Below are 19,916 nucleotides of genomic sequence, written 5' to 3'. Positions count from 1 at the left end.
GTGTGTGTGTGTGTGTTTGTGTGTGTGTGTGTGTGTGTTCACACAAGGAGGGTGTGAATTAAAGGCGAGGTCACTGTTCTCTGCTGTTATGGCTGCAATGCTTGAAATCACAAGTGGTGGCATTTTTAAGAGTCCAGTCTCATGACCATCTGTCCTTTACGTCTTCTCAGACTAATGACTGTCCATAAGAAACATTAGAGATATTGAAAGCATTAGAATGAGAGACACTCAGGGATAGTGAGATAAATAATTCATGGACATTGTAACATTGATAATGAAGTAGGTTATATATAGAAATTTCAAATGTTTATCACACAGCATGTGACCTCTCAAAAATACTCAAGATGAGGCAACTACACATAATTCCTAGTCTTTAGTTTCTTCTGATTTTTGGCCCTTGTTTGTTTCTCTTACTTGAAAAATCACACATTTTGGTACAGGTACAGGGATCTGCAGATTTAAACAGGATGTTCAGTGAAAAACAATTTAGGAGGGGCTTGACTTTATCCATTAGGAATTCATTGATAAGTCATTTAAGAGGAGAGGCTGATACAGTATGAGATGTTGGTGAAGTCAATTGCATGTCAATTTGTATGCATTTCATTCCGTATGAAGTACGTTTTAATACGATTTGTTTTTGCCCCTGTGACGTTGCGGTTAGGGGTGGGACTCCATTATCGTTATTTTTACAATATACATTTTTGTACGATTTACTTTGTACAAAATGTTTAAATCATAAAACGCGTCAGGAATGCATATTAAGAGGTATTTTAAAAGGTAATGGTATTGATTTTTTTAAATATGTTAACTCGAGTCAGGTTTTGCTCAGGAGGCTTTGTTTAGTTCTGGGTGTGTCCTATTCTTCTACTTCACAGTCAAATACACAACATTGCATTAAATAATCAGCTGTGAAAATTAGCTGTAGCTTTAATTCTTAAGTAGACTCTGAGACCATAATAAATCCAGGAAGAATTGGATGATTTTATGATGATGTTATGATTTAAATGACTTTACTTGAGCGTATTACTGCACACAGAATTGACATCATGCAGACAGTATGCCACCTGCTCCCTGTCCCATCTTGTTATTTGTATTTGATTTAACGCTGTGTCAGCTGACCTGCACAGCCTGGAACAACACATCATACACAACCATAATGTTTGTGAGGACATACACAAAATGAATTAAGATAGTAAATGAATGACTCACATTCAGTAATGTCAAACTGGCACCCATTTAGTAAACGATGTCATGGTCATTATTAAAATTTTCATTAAACACATTATAGAGAATGGATGGACATTAGTTACATTACATTTCTTAAAGGTGGATTGTGTGCAATATCATATACATAACTTTATAATACGGATCCGTTAAATGCTTTAATCTGATTGGCTGATGAACGTTCTGAAGTGTGCAAATATTTTCTGGGAAATGCACGGCGGAGTCGTCTTGAGGTGTGGTAACCGTAGTATAAGCGGAATAATGGACTCCAGGCTGTTGAATTATAAAAAAAAAATTCTAATAATACAAAGCCCGTCCTCAATTATTTCTTACATATTATCAGTAGTGTATAAAGACTTTACATAACGAACTGTATTTATTTTATTACCTTTTTATCTACATACCCCACGGTTCCCATTATATGGAAGTCACTATTTTGTGGCGTCATGTTTTTACAGTAGCCATAAACGGACAAACTGCTCTGTAGAGCCTATTTTGTCACTACGTTGTCTCAGACGATGAAATGTTTGTCCTGTGGTGGCCGTAGCTTCTCTTTGCGTTTCGAAAGGGAGGGGTAAGCAGTGGACTGAGACGTTGATTGCAATTCACAGTCTCACCACTAGATGGTTCTAAAAATCTATAAAGTGGACCTATGATCTTGTCATTGCTAGCAATACACTCTTCATATGATGCTATCAGGAACCCAATGGGAACATATGGGAACCTAATAAAATGTAAAATAAGAATACAAAATAAAAAGCATGGGCATTTTTGTTGAGACTGAAACCCTTGGTGGATTTTGGTGTGGTTTGTTCAGTGTGAGAGAAGATTCATAGCAGTAAAATCACACAGTGAATGTAGTTTCTCACCTGAATGTGAAGACCCTCCTCTCTGCATATGAAAGAATGGCAGACATGAGGTTCTTTTTAAATGCTAACTTATAACACAGCACCTAAAGCACCTAAAGCACATGCTGTTTAAAGGTTTGCTGCCATTCTGAAACTTATTAAGCTTCTTAAACATCAAGCTCTGAAACCACAGAGATCCTCATGTAAAAAAATACCCATCAGCATTGAAGCTATCGTTCTTCAAGTGTTTTTGAAGCTTTGATTGTGTTTATAGTCCGCAATATAACATCAGTTCATGTTTCACGTGTTAAAAAACACGGTATTTTTCACACATTAACTTATCTGTATAGCCACCTGCTGTCTTAAAAACGGGCTGCTGTCTTCCTTGTTCTATGAAGTCCCTCCGTCAGAAATACGTATCGAGTTCTCATTGTGTTGTTTTTTTTAATGTGTTGTGATTCGACAGCAGCTTAGCTTGCCGTTAGCTGGTGACTGACGTTTTCCTGTGGGCGGAGTTTAGTCAATAAACTGTTCTACTGACGTCATTAAAGCAGTAAGTAGAGGACTGTACACTGTAAAAAAAATCCGTAGAAATTACAATATTATTGCAGCTGGGTTGCCGGTAATTTACCGTAGATTTAAATTTATGTTATTTACTGGCAAGAGTTTGTTCAAAGTTAAATACATTTTAAATATTATTAATAAGTCTTTATCTTTACAGAATAAAACTATACAATAACAGTCTCATGCAAAGCATTATGGGAACCAGAAATCATCATCAACCTTTTTCTGTTTTTTGCTTCAGATTTTGTTTCCCAGAACTTTTTGCTTGATGCTGTTTGTTTAGTTTTACTCTGTAAAGACAAAGACTTGTAAATGTTAAATGTTCATTCAACTTTGAACAAAATTTTGCAAGTAAATAACATAAATTTAAATCTACGGTAAATTACCGGCAACCCAGCTGCAATTTCTACGGATTTTTTTACAGTTTATAGTCCAAACCGGCCGTTTGCTGTGGGCTTTGAAAGGCGAATTCTGTTAAAGAAAATCGCTTGGCAGTGAACTTTGAGCTTTATCATTTTACAGGTATTATTTATGCTATTTAAGCAACATTACACACTAACTAGGGTTTAAAACATGGGATCAGAAAAAAACGTGACCTTTTAAGGAAAATTACAACCGGTCAGAATTTGAAACTATAAAACCTGTTTTTAGTTTTTCAAAATAAAACAAATGTACCATATATTTATTTCATATTTGCTAATCAGATAATAAATGTGACTCCAGCTGCTGAGACATTGAGAGCAGCTGAGTATTTGATGTATCTAAACACTGGTAAAAACAAGACGAAAGGGAGGGGTTTGGTCTAGCTGCATATCTGTTGAAGAGCTCTGATAAACATATCATGGTGTTAATACTTCACAGCTCACTGAACTGCTTCCTCATTGGTTTTGAAAACTGAATCCCCACCTGAGCCCAGCAGATTTCTGGACATTATTAAATCATATTCATCACAGTCTGACCTCAGACAGATAACTCATTTCTTGCGTTTCTCATTGTTGATGAGGATGATGAGCTCATGAGGATGAATACTCAGATATGAGTCAACAGTACAGAAGCCCACGCTGATAACAGTAAATGAGTTATCTGTCTACATCTATCATCTATCTTGACAATTCACCTCACCAGATAAGACTAAAAGTGTTTGCTATTTAGATATCTATCAATCCGTATACCAACAAGATTTAATTCAGAGATAATGTCAGATACCAACGGCTGTTCTTGTCACACCTAAATGCAAAACAGAGACATGCTGCAGGCTTCAGATTCAACTACATGAAGTTTATGCATGTAACTAGTTGAACAGTAACTACTCAACCTCTTATATCACCTATGAAAAATACAGAAATATTACATAAAAACATAGCAATTTTTACAGTGTACTAAACACTACAGCACAGACTTAGCTCAGTTATTATCATTATGGTTAAGTTATACAATTACCATTTTATAACCTACTGGGTTTTCATAATCATTTAAAAGTTCTTGAAGTCATACAGATACTCAGTGGATCTCATCAGTTTAACATTTAAACACTCAACTGAATATTGACTTTTATTTTTGTTTGATTTTATATTTGAATGCTTCCTGCAGGGAATACATTTTGAAGCCTGCTTGGAAGTTTGCTGAGGCCCCCTGGTGGAGAAACACCACTACAGCTCCTAACAAGGAGACAAACGACTTCCTCTGAGAAAACCGCACAATAACCATAATGAACAGGGCTGACACAAGCTTTTATGGGGCCCTAAGCAGAATTTAATTTGTGGGCCCCTCTGTATCGCCAATATAATTTACTATTTGTCAATGCTTAATTATTTCCTCACTTTAATTCCAACACACCCACTGTCAATTTTATTAGTTGTAATAATGTTAAAGGGAGAGTTCACTTTAAAATGAAAATTCTGTCATTATTTACTCATCCTCATGCTGTTATAAACCTGTATGAATTTCTTTTTTTCTGATGAACACAAAAGAAGATATTTTGAGAGATGATGGTAAACACACAGCAGTAAGTGATCATAGACTTCCATTGTAGGAAAAAATATTTAGGAAGTATTGTGATAAATGACTAAGAAAATATTTTGATAAATGATGGTAAGCACACAGTTGATGGTACCCATTAAATTCCATCATATTATTTTATTCCTACTATGGAAGTCTATGGTCACTATCTGCTGTGTGTTTACCATCATTTCTCAAAATATCTTATTTTGTGTTCATCAGAAAAAAAATAGATTCATACAGGTTTAAAACAACATAAGGGTGATTGATCACAGAATTGTTTTTTTAAAGTGAACTATCCCTTAAAGCTGGTATCAGTACCAAGTTCATAGAACACATTTATTTTAAATAATATTAATAATATAAAGGCTACCCTGCAAGAATGTTTATTCAACAGAACTTGATGGTTTATGATAAAAGACATCCTCATGTTCATAAAATACTCACAATACACTAACTCAACACTAAACTATGATTGCATAAGTTAGTATTAAGTTAGTATTAAGTAAGTATCTTGCAAACACGGGTGTCACTTTTATCATAAACCCATTCGAAGCATCTGCAGCAGGCACTTATTTTGACATGATGCGTGATACATATAAGTGCTAAATACATGCTTCGCATCGTGAGCCCTCATAAAAAGTCCCCGGCCCCCACTGCTCTTCAATTAATTTAATCTCAGTCACAAGCAAACATAATCAATCTTACATTTCATGTGGTCATGGGGGCCCTCTGGTGGCCACAGGGACCCTAATCACCCACAGGTGATTTTTAGGTGGGCCATAGGCTTTAGCAACCCAAAATTTCTGCCCAGCCCCTTAAACTTTTTATTTTGATTTATTGCTTTAGTCCTTTTCAAATCTCATATAAAAAATGATGGCGGACTTTGAGCACAAGGCTCGAGTACCTCATTTCTTTCATACCACACAATATAATTATTAAACTTAAAGAGCACCAACGGTACGATTCACAATTTTACATTTCCTTAAATGTCTAAGTGTGTATTAGTTCATGTTAATGATATGCAAAAGGAATGAACCCAAAAGTAAACGATGACGTGAGTTATCATCTCCAATGTAAACCTCTTTTCTCGGACTACACTAAACACACAGATTGTAGGTGATGTAGACAAGAGCGACATAAATTCCACCTGCATCAGACTCACAGCCTGTAAATTAACTCCTTTTAGCATTGCATTGTGAGTGAATCTTTCAAACATGTTAATGAGCGTCACATTTCTGGCTGACATCAGAGGCATTCAGACCAATCATGTACAAATTATCTTTTTAGAGTGATGAGCTTTGTACAAAATCAGTGCATTTCAGGAAGATAGGGAAATCTGGAGCTACAAAAATGTACGGTGTGGAAATAATGTGTTTTTTTTTTTACCATAAACCACACAAACACATCCTATTATGCAAAATAACATTGTTTTTAGCAATAAAATAGGTGCACTTTAAGCAAAAAGTATGAACGCAACATTCATGAAGTAAAAGAATTTACAGCTTTTGAGAGTGAAAACGGAAACAAAATGTTTCACAGGTTCCAGCTGGTTGGCTGGTTTTAGTTGGTCTCCCGGGTTTTAGCTTGTTAAGCGGGCAGGTTTTAGAGGTGTTTTGGGCACTTTTTACCAGCTAAAACTAGGCTGGGATATCACCTAAAATCAGTCAACCAGGGCAGGCTGGTTTTAGCTGCATGGTCTTTTCAGCAGGGTTGCTGCGCATTGATACACATAATTGAATAATAGACTGCTGCATCCAATCTCAAGACTAGAACTAAAAGTGCATAATCGCTTAACTAAATAAACAAACAAAACTAACACACCCCACTTCAATTACGTAGTAATTGGCATCGCAACTGCAACGTCACGTGATTTCATTAAAGTAAATAAAAGTCCAAAGGACTGGTGAATAAGTAGGCTATATTATATTATATTACAAGGGAAAGCTGTCTATTTGATTACTGTGCTTTAAGGGCTGTCAAATAGTGAAAAACATATTGACTTTCTGCCGTCCATCTTACTCATGTTTTACAAACTCTTTTTAAACATTTTCCATTGTAGCTCCTCATTTGGTCAACAAATGATACTGGATGTAATGTTGTGTTGTGTCAGTAGAGGTGCTGTTGCTCTTTAACTGTAATGACTACTGGCACGACAAGCTAAATGTAGACTATAAACACAAGACAAAAAAAATCTTCACGATATCATAAAAATTATTTTTTTCCCACCAAAATCCACAACGCATAATTGCATTTACAGTTATTACACTAATTCAACTTAGGTCGTTTTTGAACTATGAATTTGAAATTATTATACAAATAGGCTATATACAGTCCCGAAAATATATGTTAGAAACTTTCGCTTTCACATTTTTACCTGTTTAAACGTAGAGCATTTGAAATGAATTCATATTATTGGTGAATAGTGATTTATGTCAGAGCAGGAGGAGAGAAACTGCATAATGTTACACAAAATTATTGACATATGCAGATTTGTACCATGCTTATACTATTGTATGTTTACAAGTTTTTTTTTACAGTCGTTATGCAATTAAACTAGGCCTAAGTTTGGCATAAACATAAATGAAAATGTCCAAATAATGCTCTATGGGTAAGAGGATGCCAAATGTTTTGGGATATAAATGAAATATTTTTTAAGTTTGACATTCTGGAAAAATGCCCCAGGGCATGTAAGCTGTAACACTGGAACGCATAAAAACAGAACCCCTGTTCAAGTCTTTACAGCAAAAATGTAGACAGTTAAACAATTTTGAACCACAGAAATAATAAATATAAAAGAAATAAAATAAAACTACGTAAAATATCCAATCATTGTCTTTGTTAAATCATTATCATTAACAAAAAAATACACATATTTTGACCTGACATGCAAAGCAATCCTTTGAAAACATTGTTTTTACTTAAGTCTTTTAAAACAATCTACCCTAATCATATAATAGGCTCTTCTGTGATATAGTAATGACTGTACATTAGATGTTTTTGTTGACTTGTTTTTAATGCTTATATTAGCCCCCCAAATCTAATTGCATTAGAATTTTAATTTAAAGGATATAATTTACATATTTTAAACTAGGTGTGTTACTGCCAACATATACAATCACAGCTGAAGACAACTTGTGTAATCAGACTTGACTCAAATCTTAAAGTTATAGCCTAGAGAAATACTGTCCTTGTGGCAACCTTCCAGTCTTAAAACTTGTTATATGTACTTTTTCTTATATTCACTGTCGAAATGATTATACCTAAAGATACTTTATAAAAAGGTCAGCTCCAGCAGGACTGCAATAAATGCAGAAAAGTTTGCTGTTTACACCGACAGGTGTCGCAGCAGGTCAGGACGACATGATTGTGCAAGTCATAAATGTACCTAAATAATAAAGTCGGGGTTTTAGTTATCCGTTTACTTTTTTGTTAAAAAATGCCTAAATGTACTTTGGTGTTTTGCTTTTATTGTGTTTATCTTTGTATTAAATATATAATCTGTCAGAGGACTTGAAGCGTGTGTTTCTGTTCTTTGCAATCTTATTTATTTTGTTTTATTGTATATTTTGTAACTAAAAGTCGTAGAAGTTGTAAAGTCATTGCAGATCATTATTATTTGAACGTGGGCAACAAAAACTGGTCTGTCTAGCACCGAACAATGTAATTATGTTTATATGCTATGCAATTTAAAGAATGTATTATCAAGTTATAGCCTACGTGCGGTTTCATTTAAAGCAAGATTCTGCAGTGAATAACCACGCGATGCATACATTGCAGGAATATGCTTATGGGAGCTGTGTGTATCCGGCATTCATTGGCTGCGTAACGCGCACAAGTTCATCCTCCCCCGTGACGCAGGATAAATGTCCGTCCCTCCCGCATTTCGGCTGACAGACAATCAGAGTTCTGCATCGCGTCGCGTCTGCTTCTGTTTATCTCCAAAGTGAAATGCAGCCATCATCAGAAAAGTGATTTAATCCTGCGCTTTACAAGAGTTTTTATGGGTTTGCTTATTCGTTGGACTTGCGTTTGTTTAGCATTTTTTGCTTTATGAAAAACATGACTGGAGTTTTTGACAGCCTTAGTACAGATATGCATTCAAACCAGATTACCTCCAGCAATTATCACAATCTGCACAAATCCCAGGAATCGCCTACTCTACCGGTTTCTACCGCCACCGACAGCAACTACTATAATAATAACCAGCAGGCCGGACAGTGCACCGGTTCTCCGTACGGCCAGATCAGCTCTTACCAATACCAGAACACCAGCATGAACGGCGTCCAGTATGGCTTCGGTAATGCGTTCGGCCCCTACAGCGCGTACGGCTCCTGCTCTTCACCAACTCCTGCAGATGCTGGTAAAAATGACATTGATTAGTTTGGCTTGTAAGCTTTGTAAAATATGTGAATTTACATATAGTAAAGAGCAGCGTTTATTTTATGGAGCCGTTTATAATTTTGTTTGGTATTTTTATTTTAAATACTAAATTATAATAAAATGCGTTACCTATATTATATATAGATTTTTCTCTGTTCTTTAATAAAAAGCATTCATATATTTAATGCTTGTTTTTATGTCACAGAAAAAGAAGAAAGTGAACCTGAAATACGAATGGTTAATGGAAAGCCAAAGAAAGTCAGAAAACCTCGAACTATTTACTCGAGTTTTCAGCTGGCGGCCCTGCAGAGGAGATTTCAGAAGACGCAGTATCTGGCCCTGCCGGAGAGAGCCGAACTGGCAGCATCTCTGGGCCTCACACAAACACAGGTACAGATATATTTCGAAGACTATAATTTATAAATAATATACCAGCCAACTTAAAAAAAAACTGCTACTGCTTTTATTATTAATATAGGCTTAACTGCAAAACAAATAAAGCATATTTTGGAGACCTTGCATAATAAGATGCAAAGTAGTCAGTTAATTTTGTTTCAAATAAAAACAGCATGAAAAGATTACTATTCTGTACATTATAGTTAAACGCATAAAGTAAAATTATTTAATGTTCTCTATTTTTATGTTTTAAAAATAAAATAAACAACATGTAAAATTCAGATAATTCCGACGAAGTTTTGCACAATGTTTATGTTTATTCTGCCTTTTTTCCAGGTAAAAATCTGGTTCCAGAATCGTCGTTCCAAATTCAAGAAATTGTGGAAAAGTGGAGAAATCCCACCCGAGCAGCATGTGGCCTCCAGCGAGTCTCCACCTCACCACTCACCGCCTCTCAACACGGCCTGGGAGTTCACGCATAATCAGAGAATGAACAATGCAAACGCCGGTTTGCCCCAGAGCAGCAGCCCCCCGATCACGACCACCCCTTCCTTTTTGACAAACTACCCCTGGTACTCATCCACGAACTCTGCAACCCATTTACAGCCACTACATCACCAAAACACAACTATCAGCGCCGGGACAATATTTTGATCAACTTCTTAAAAACTGGGAAATTCATATTGTGAACTTGCATCTTACTGTAACTAAAGACTTTTAGTCCTATATTTATACAGTGAAACGTCACCTACGCCACGTTGATTATATCTTTTGGCGCGTAACAATTTCTTTTCATGCAATTGTGTCTACAGGCTGACACGAAAGAATCAAACATATACAATTATTTTTGTATTTATTTATTTTGTTTCTGGGGGTGGTATATCAATGGATTCATTTTTTTAAAATTGCTAAGTAAACCACTGTTATCCAAAGCCCAGAGAGCTCACGTGGATTTATCGAGTGAATATTGCAGCAGGGTATATGATAATCATTAAAGCACATGTAGCACAACCTCAAGCTGTTTGGTGCCTTTTATATAATGACCTCACTGTTCTCATATAGAGTAAATGTGTTTCATGTGGCTGGCTTTTGTGTTAATTTTACATTTAGTATGCTACATGAGATAAGTTGACAAAACGGCATCAGTCTCTGTACTCGTGTGTTTTCATCGCATCATATTAATAATATTGCCATAGGATATTACATTAGGTTGTCACTGTGTTTTTTTTTCTTTTATTATTATTATTATTATTATGAATAATACATTATTGTAAAGCACTGGTAAGCTACTGATGTTCATGTTCACCTGTAAAAGGAAATTTTCTCCGAAGTACTTTGTTTTTTATTTATTTTGAAATCTGGAAGAAATATTCTGCCACTAAAATGACCAATCTTATTTAAATAAAAGGTTTCATGTGACTTCACTGTTTACGCACTGGTTTATTGAGGGGATTTTTCTACTTTTTATGTTTTTTTCCTGTAGTTCACTGTTGGAATGTTTTGTGTGTTTTTTTTCGTGGATCTGTCCACGCCTTCCTCTCGTTGCTTCGGCGCCAGTTGAGTCTGTAGTCTTTAATAAGTCTGGCTGGAGACGCGATGCAACGGCTTGTAAATGTTTCACACAAAACCCACAAATTCGCCTTTTGATGACTAACGTGACAGGTGTGTCAAGTCCACTCTGTAATACGTGGGTCAAAAGAGTTTACGCAACTCATTTCGAGTTTGAAAAAATCGGATGCATTGCTATTTTAATAGCCACTGAGTCAGTTGTGGTCCTTAAAATTCTGGGACATAGAAGAACTTAAAAAACGTCAGAGAGGCGAGACGCTCGACAGAGCCTCGGGCAGGGAACGAGCAGTCAAACACGCCCCGGCACGAAGGCGTTCGGCTGCGTTCAGACTCTCTGGAGTCAGAGCTCTGCGCGCTGCAGACTTTTTATGAAGTAAGTCCAGGCAAAAAAGCAGGCTCACAATTGCCCCGAGCAAAACAACATGGAAACATTTCTCATAACTTCCACCACCCGCGCACAATACAAGGCCTCAGTAAAAGGGGCTGGGCTGCCTGGTAGCCTACATGGATTTTCCACGGAATAAAACAAAGGAAAAATGTGTTGATTTGTTTGTAGGGTTGTTGAAGTAAAAAATAAATAAATAATGAAAAACCGAATGCGTGACAAAAACATATGAGTAATGCAATTTTTTTCAACAAATTTAATTCAAAAGTATAACCTATTTTATTTTAATAATTAAACATTATTAATTACGCATGTCATGTGTCACCGTTTTTCTCGGCTTAAACGATTAATGTCATCCCACCACGTGTACATTAATTGCGGTTGTAGCCTAACAGGTAAAGATGCTATCACAGCTTGCTTTTCATGTTACATTAATCTATTTGTCTGAGGGTTCAAAAGCTGTAAAGCAGACAAATGTAATGAGGATGTATCCTGTCAGTGATTGCCACGTTACAAGTTGATGTGTGTCGCCTGAGGCTAAAAGTAAGCGTCCATATTGAAATCTGCCCCGCGGAGATCCACAAGATCCAAATTATATCCGTTGAGTAGAATAAACAAAACACGCACAGGAAAAGGGCTTCATTTAACCAATAGCGGTCTTCTTCCTTTAGAGTGCTTCTCGGTAAAGGCATAGGACACTTCTCAATAACGCACTGTTAATCCAAAACAGTTTACGCACACCGTCCCTCTAGACAAGCTCCTGGGGGAGTTTAACTTGTGATCAAGAGTAATGAAATATCACATCAATTCTGGTGCACACAGTCGTCTAACCAAAGCAAATCGTGTTAAGGCATACTTCAGACTTAAAACGAGCCAGAGGTTTGACCACATGCGCAAACAGCTTTTGCAGCGCTTTCTGTCAGCCTGTATTTTTGCTGTCTGTGTATATATGTAGAAAATAGCTAAAGGAATTGGTAAAACTGGCCAGAGTCGCATTAACATTGATTAGGTCTCTCACTGGTGGTTCAAAATGGACAAGTGTCACACCTTACAAATGCAAGCGAATGTAAAGTTGTACTGAAGCTGTCTGCTGCCACATGCTCTTCGCATGCCTTTCTCTCTGAAAGATTAGCAATGATGTGGTTTTAGACACTTCCGGAATCCTGTAGACAACTTGAAAAATGCCATACCCCATCCCTAATTTATACTCTGATCTGTAATTTTATCCACAATTGCTCCAGTTGAGCATTCTGGCTCCCCGATCTGAAAGCCTGCAATTACTATATAATTCTTCGCAATTTTAGATGTCCTAATATGGACTGTAATTTTTGTGCAAGACAATTTCCAGCTATTTCAAGCATCAACATTGTCAAAGTTGTATGTACATAATAAATGGTAATATCAATGCATAGTTTTTAGCATAACATCTTGACTCCGCGATAATTATATCCGTTTGGAGCCTACGCAAAATTAGCCTGAATTGCATGGTAACTGCCGCTTTAAATTTTTAAAAATTACTCATAATTTTCCCAAAGATTACCAAGATCTCGAGTGCACAATGTCATCAGCGTAATGAGGAGTAAACATTTATGCTAATAATCAGCATTTTTTTCCATCAGCTATAAAGAGGGAAAATAAAGCAGGATTTTTCATTCCTGCTCGGAGAGCGGCTGTCTGCTCTGAGCCCAGCTAGACGATGCAGATTCTGGGACCCAAAGAGCCGAACTCATGCCATGACTGCGGGATGCTCTTTTCATATTCTTCTACCAAGACGCATCTTATAATATAGACACTGTCAAATTCTGTTTTCTTCTTTATTACAGATTAAGGTAAGTTTACGCAATTAATTTGTTAATGAATGTTTGTGAAATGTACATTAAAAAAATTACCTAGAATGATCATTGGATCGTCTTGCATTGCAGAAAAATAATCCAGGGACTCTATTTCTAAACAAAATATTTAAAAAAATTAGTTTTGAACCATTTAGGCGATAGACATGAAAATGTTGTTTTCATAGAAGATTTTGTTGTATGCGGCATGCTTTAAAAATTAACAGTAGGCTAATAGCCTAATAAAACGTTATATAAACATTATCAATAACCGAAGATAAATGATACTATTAAAATATTTTGACAAATGGTGCGCATTAAAGTGTATTAATGTTAGCCAGAAGATAATGCATGTTTAGTTCTTATGTTGTGTGGAGAAAACAAAACCTAAACCATTCGTTGTCATTAATGAAGCCGTCTGAAATTGCGAGATAGTTTATCTATAGAATCTAGTAGAATATAAAGCAACCCTTGTTCTATAATTTCACCTCTGCCTTCATCACTCCGGCATTGTGCTTTTGCTCATTTTGATTCCTCTTCCCATTGACAAATCTCTCGGTATACACCTGCAAGCAATTTGCCAGCCTTACTTAACTACCGCTGCGCGCACCTATTTCACTTTTTTCCTTTTCTTTTTTCCTCATCGCACAGCAAATTTTCTTTCAGTGCGCTATCTCTTTTGTTAACAAAAGATTCCACGTGCGAAAAAAATTGCTCATAATTATCCCGTAGATGGGAAGCTGCATTAGAATAAGTAAGGAGGGAATGACTGTAATTATGTCTGGTTTGATGGGCCCGGCGCGTAATCAAGAGGAGAATAGAGTGAAATAACGCTGACCCTCTCTGCTCCACAGCTGCATGTCGGAGAAAAAGACAGAACAACACGGATTTTCTTTAATTTCTTCCCAAGAGTTGTGTTTTGGATATTTTTAGAAAAACAAGACGTTTTAGATTTTTGGTAAAACTTGTCAGATTATTTGGTCATAATTAGTTTAAACTGTAACAGTTTTTATCCAATAGGTTGTTTTTTTTCTCTCTCTTTTTAATACAGAAAGGTAAAATTTTATGCGCCGCGTAACAGATTATTACAATTAAGGTTCCAAAGACGATGACCAATTTTTCTATATAATAGACAAAGCATTAGACAAATTAAAAAAACAATACTATTGCTGAAACTCTAATTATTAACAAAAAGCCACAAACAAAATTCAGCAGTAATAATAATAATAATAATAATAATAATGCAACATAAAATAAATGTATATCAATGGCGTATCTTTTAATATAATAACGTATAACTCAAAATGAAAACTAGCTCAAAATCAGAAAGAATTGCACATGCATTGAACTCGTAATCAGACCGCGCGTGGCTATTTCCTGCTTTGACCAGACCGTTTTTGAAGACCACACATGCAGAATGTCAAAATTTGTCAAAATAATTACTGCACCTACCGAATTGACATAACTGCAATCGGATCAACTCTCAACAACAACATATGTCGATCAAATCAATTAATTTCTTGCTAATACAGTTTATTTTTATACAGGCCCAAATAAAAAAAATAAAAAGAGAAACAGACAAACATATTTATGAAAATAAAAATTTAACGAGGACTGATAATCGTTCTTCTTACGCAACGTAGTTAGTTTATTAATAAATAAATATGAATCAAATTAAACTAAATACGCAGACACAATAAACAGACAAAATACATATTAAACAAACTTCAAGGTAACAGACTAAATGTTCTCTAAAGCACAGAAGAATAACGCACTGTTTACAAGGTATTTGACAAAATATCGATTTTATTGTTGTTCGCCGGCATCTATCTGCATCAGAATTTTCTTTAAATGCGCAGTTAAACCATCAGCCCTAAACAAAAGGCACTTTGAACATGTCATTCTTTACCTATCTGCATTACCCCCACCCTCCATCCCCAACCTTTCTTCATGTGGCCCTCTATGAGCGGCACCTGCCCGATTATTCACTTAACACACGGCCATCAAAAGCAGCCACACAAGAGCAGAAAGGAGCTTATAGCGGCTAAACGAAAGTGAATAGAAACAAGTGCCCTTATTGTCGGAGGAATTGCTGTGTTACAGAAACCACCACAAGATTAATCGGTGATTCAAACTGCAATGAAAAAGTATAGGTTAATGCAAAATGTGAGGATTCATGTGATTTTGTGAAGTCTGACGTTATGTTGATTAGCCCTAGCTGTGTGTGCATGCTGACATGATCTTATTAAATTAAATTTGATTAACTTATAAATTGCGTTTTATTATTTTATTTTAATAAATCGTATTGTTGTCTATGGACAGCAATTAATTCAACACTTATTTTGAATTCTTAAACGAAAATAGCTAAAGATTTATTTTCATCACATTGCCTTAGTCTGTTTTTGTGTTTATTAGTTGACGGCATTCAGCCGTGTTTCTTTTTTAAAATTATGGTACAGCAATACATATTGCTATGACATTTTGTAACTTCTTTCATAAGCAGATTTTTACTGTCAGAGTTTACACATTATACAAGACATAAAGCAAAAACAATAAATTAATGTGACGGGTAAGCTATAAAACTATTTTTCAATGTAAAACGAAAAGACACATGAATTTTAATAAACACAATCATATTTAGATCCTTTTGCACAAATTATTCAGCACACAACGACTATTTCTGTACATTAGAGCTGTCAACACTTCCCATCTAACGGCGGTGACAGACGCGTTTATCTGCATCGTGCCTCTCTCTGCATGATCCAAAAACACTCGGGCTTACAAATTAGGTTCAAATCTGGGGAAGTGTGTCTACTTTATAGTGCAGTGTTATATCTTAATTTAAAGAACATTCATTTTAAATAAACATACAGACAGGCGAACAAGTCTAAATAAGTTATATTTAAATTAACACAAGGAGTCATACATCCAAAATCATTTTGTTTAAAGATTCATTTGTTCCCTTTAAAATTGGAAAAACCGTGAGAGGTTTACTCTCACGATTTAATACCAGTATCCACCAAATCGTGGCCAAGCCTGAAATGACAACATTCACCCAACGTGACGCACGGGATTTTGGGAAATGTGCAGTTTTGGGGTGATGTTCGTGACGCTCTAGCCAACACGCACTGTTGTGCTGGGGGCACACTGGCTATTCCAAATTCCAAATTTAAAGTAAAAGCATTAAATAAATTCTTACAGTTTCATGTATTTTACATAACAAAAGGTCACGGAAATGAGAAAGTAGCAGCTTTGATTTGACCCAGTTTTACGGCATTCCCTTAAAAAATAAGAGTCATGTTGCCTCTCCGATGCAGACGACCCTCTTCAGTTCACACTGGCCAGGTGTCCTAGCAGGTGTCTTGATTTTGAGAGTGTCCCCGGGTCAGATCTGGTCTGTGCTGCGGAGGGCCGGGGTGTGTAAGGCCGCATAGTGACTGGCCTGTGTCGGGTCCCCTAAACTGGCCACTGGTGAATAGATGGGCAGGGTTGTTTTAGCAGTCCTCCTGGTTCACATGAGTTGCGGCTGCTGCATAGTGTCCTGATGTGCTGTCGGATACCATGAGGTGTAACTGGGAATATAAGAGGTCGGTGTGGACGTTTTGACAGTGGCTGTGGAATTCCAAACGGGCGCAAGTGATGGAGATCCGGTAGAGAGTCCGCGCCCGTTAGCCAGGGCGTTTGTGTCTATTGTTCCTCCGCCTTGCTTCATCAGCTTCTTAAACTTTGACCGCTTGTTCTGAAACCAGATCTTTACCTAAAAAAAGAAACCCACGTCAAACATAGCGAACATGTTATCAATCTGAGATATGGGAAATCTTATATATTATTACCAGAACCGAATGCGTTGTTAAAACGCGCAAACATGAGTTTCAATTAGTTGATTCATTTGTAAAGTGAAATTCGTTTCTAAAATAAAGTTGAGTAAAAGCTGAGTACATGCCTGTGTTTGTGTGAGCCCAAGTGATGCGGCGAGCTCGGCTCTCTCGGGTAAAGCCAGATACTGAGTCTGCTGGAAGCGTCTGTTCAGAGCCTGCAGCTGGAGACTGGAGTAGATGGTCCGCGGTTTGCGGATCTTTTTTCCCTTCCCGTTGAAGCGAACCTCTCCTCCTTCCACCACTGTGTTTTTTTCTGACTCCGGTGCTGCATGGGAGAGAGAAAGCAAAAAATCTGATCATGCAGTGAAGCTCACATCACTGCGCACAAGTTTTACAGGCGGCACTTTAGGTATAATTAGCCTTAATTGCATACATTGTTTATAGCATTACGCAATAAATAATTACCAAGCCTAATAACAGCACATCTGGGCTACTCCAGTCCGACATTTTCACAACGCGCTGACAAATCCAGCGACCAGCAAAGACCAAAAACATGCAGATGCAGCATCGTTTCTTACCTGGGTCCTCCAACCGCGTCTGAGCCAAAGCGGCGTTGTTTGGGTACGTCTGCACGGTGCTGAGGTACGGACTGGAGGAATGGCTACCGACCGAGTTGACATATGGATAAGGCAGGGACCTGGGGAAGGACGGAGCCGGGCTGTATGCGCTGTCGTGCTGCGGGTGTCCGGAGGAGTGTAAACAGTGCATTGAATAATGTCCGTGGGTCATAGACGAAGGCGACATTTGCTGACTTGGTGGCCCAAATTCCATGAACACGCTCTTTCCTGAGACTGGGCTGTTTAGACTCTCTGGTATTGTAGACATGGTCATGTCTTCTGGCGCAATCTCTCTCTCTCCCCCTGCTTTTTGTTTTCCTCTATGATCTGAGTGAAGGATGGATCCCAATTTAAGCTCAACTGATTTTTTCACTTTCCATTCATAAGAAAATGTAGTTTGTCTCTGTGAAAAGTCTAGGTACGATGCTGTGGATCCACACAAACTCGCTCAAAGGTTTGAATCGAGGAATCATGAATATTTATCTGAGGTGCTCTCTGATTGGTCCACTCCCTCTAAGAGCGACGCGGATTGGTAATCCGAGGGTCGGCTCCGATGGACTTGATAAACTCAAGGAATAAGACCAACCTGTGACTCCATTGTGCAATGGTAATATATAAATTTAGGAAATGGACTGTGAGCACATGGGCCCTATGTCTGGAGGGGTCAGTGCCAGGAGTAAAAGCTTCAACCATATCCTTTGCAATATATTTATTACATGTGGTGTACACATTTGTTTTTACACCCTTGTAATTTTGGTTCTGACGACAGTTGTGGATATTAATAAATTCACATAAAAACACGTAAGCACTGTTAAATTACCCATAACATTGTCATGCTAATATTTACTCTTCTAATTTATCTAGGCTACAATTTACAATTATCAATGAATATTAGAAAACAACGTAAGATTATTATTATTATTATACATCAATTGACTATAGATTAATATTTTTATAATTAATAAACACTTATCGCACGTTTTATTGGTTATAATATAAACCTTCTCATAAGTAACTCATAATAGCAATAAACTAAAACCTAGTGATTAAACCACTAATAATCATGAGAAAATAAACGATTCTTATACAAATTCAGTATTTTAAGGATTTTGGGGATTTTTAGTCTGTCAACAGCAGAATATCAAACAAAATGTTTAAACACAGGTATAAATGTGTTTCTCCAGGCAAAGATAAATTACTTTGGCGATTCATTTGATTAAAATGCTAGTCTCGAGTGCTTCAGGACACAGTTGAAACCAGCCAAATTAGCATAACACTGTTGTTTAATTTCATACGCATAATTAGTCGTGTATTTAACACTTGCAGTGTTGCGCAGATTCAATCACACGCACGCGCGCGTGGGTTAAATTAGTGCGCTCGAAGATCCACAAGACGGGTCCATGTTCATATATCGCTTCTCTTGCTTGGTGTCTGAGTTTGGTTGACAATGCAATAACGCAGCATAGAAATTAATATTAGTTTGCATTATTGTAAAACGTTTAAATGTATAAATGGATCATGTATAGCCCATCTACCCGTTATACATTATCACCCATATAGACTTTCTTTAATTAAACTTTAATTTCATTTATTTATGCACATGTTAAAAATACAAAGCATTATTAAAAATCAGCGAAAGGTTACTACAACCAGGCAATCTTTCGTTTCCACACGTTTAAAAATGACAAGATAATGAATGTAACTTCTCATTTTCTGTCAGATAAACAAAATCATTTCCAATTATAACTTATTGTTAAATCCACAGTTTATACAGTATACAAATATCAGATTGTTGTTTATTTAATAATAATAATAATAATATATATGGTATCGATATGGTATCATATTTATAAACATGATTATAATGTACTAAATATTGTCTTCTGATTGATGATGTGACTTAAGTTGCAGTCTGCCTGTAATCACATTTAACCTGGTCTTCAAGGCTTGATTTTAATATTTAAATAATTACTATTTTACAATTTGTCAATCTATTTCAAATTCCTGTTTTTTAGAAACTTAAAGTGTAAGTTAATATAAAGGATAACTACCAGACATCAGTGTGTACGATGCATGTAAGATGTGATGTGCATCAAAAATATGTTAGATGAAATTTACTAAGCAATTTATTACATATTCGTTAACAGCGTATTCTAAAAAAATATATCCTTTTTCAAAAGGCCTATGTCATGATATGGGTGATGAAATATCATGCTTATTTTACGAGAATGAAAACTGGTCATACCGTTTGTGAACGCCTCGATGTCCTCTGCTCATTTATCTGT

At 36.5% G+C, this 19,916-nt stretch overlaps 2 protein-coding genes across 2 annotated transcripts; one reads left to right on the top strand and one right to left on the bottom strand.

Moving 5' to 3' along the window:
- Positions 1 to 8,496: 8,496 nt before the first annotated feature.
- dlx2a (distal-less homeobox 2a) lies at positions 8,497 to 10,796 on the top strand. The gene is made up of 3 exons (XM_065293367.1): positions 8,497 to 8,997; positions 9,223 to 9,407; positions 9,750 to 10,796. The coding sequence occupies exons 1-3, from the start codon at positions 8,688 to 8,690 to the stop codon at positions 10,065 to 10,067; spliced, it is 813 nt and encodes a 270-aa protein (XP_065149439.1). The 5' UTR covers positions 8,497 to 8,687; the 3' UTR covers positions 10,068 to 10,796.
- Positions 10,797 to 14,595: 3,799 nt separating this feature from the next.
- Positions 14,596 to 18,709, bottom strand: dlx1a (distal-less homeobox 1a). The gene is made up of 3 exons (XM_065293240.1): positions 17,593 to 18,709; positions 17,140 to 17,339; positions 14,596 to 16,953 (listed from the first exon to the last, which is right to left on the bottom strand). Exons 1-3 carry the CDS (start codon positions 17,903 to 17,905, stop codon positions 16,708 to 16,710), a joined length of 759 nt encoding a protein of 252 aa, XP_065149312.1. The 5' UTR covers positions 17,906 to 18,709; the 3' UTR covers positions 14,596 to 16,707.
- Positions 18,710 to 19,916: the final 1,207 nt, after the last annotated feature.

Source organism: Paramisgurnus dabryanus, chromosome 15 (assembly GCF_030506205.2).
Source record: "Paramisgurnus dabryanus chromosome 15, PD_genome_1.1, whole genome shotgun sequence".
NCBI classification, from domain to species: domain Eukaryota; kingdom Metazoa; phylum Chordata; class Actinopteri; order Cypriniformes; family Cobitidae; genus Paramisgurnus; species Paramisgurnus dabryanus.
This window is presented reverse-complemented; position numbering and strand designations above follow the sequence as displayed.

Bases quoted from the DNA above. Each gene is read 5' to 3' on its own strand.
- dlx2a (XM_065293367.1), top strand. From the start codon at position 8,688: ATGAAAAACATGACTGGAGTTTTTGACAGCCTTAGTACAGATATGCAT. The intron at 8,998-9,222 runs GTAAAAATGACA...TTTATGTCACAG, and splicing joins ACCAACTCCTGCAGATGCTG to AAAAAGAAGAAAGTGAACCT. The intron at 9,408-9,749 runs GTACAGATATAT...CCTTTTTTCCAG, and splicing joins TGGGCCTCACACAAACACAG to GTAAAAATCTGGTTCCAGAA.
- dlx1a (XM_065293240.1), bottom strand. From the start codon at position 17,905: ATGACCATGTCTACAATACCAGAGAGTCTAAACAGCCCAGTCTCAGGA. The intron at 17,340-17,592 runs GTAAGAAACGAT...TCTCCCATGCAG, and splicing joins GACGCGGTTGGAGGACCCAG to CACCGGAGTCAGAAAAAAAC. The intron at 16,954-17,139 runs GCATGTACTCAG...TTCTTTTTTTAG, and splicing joins TTGGGCTCACACAAACACAG to GTAAAGATCTGGTTTCAGAA.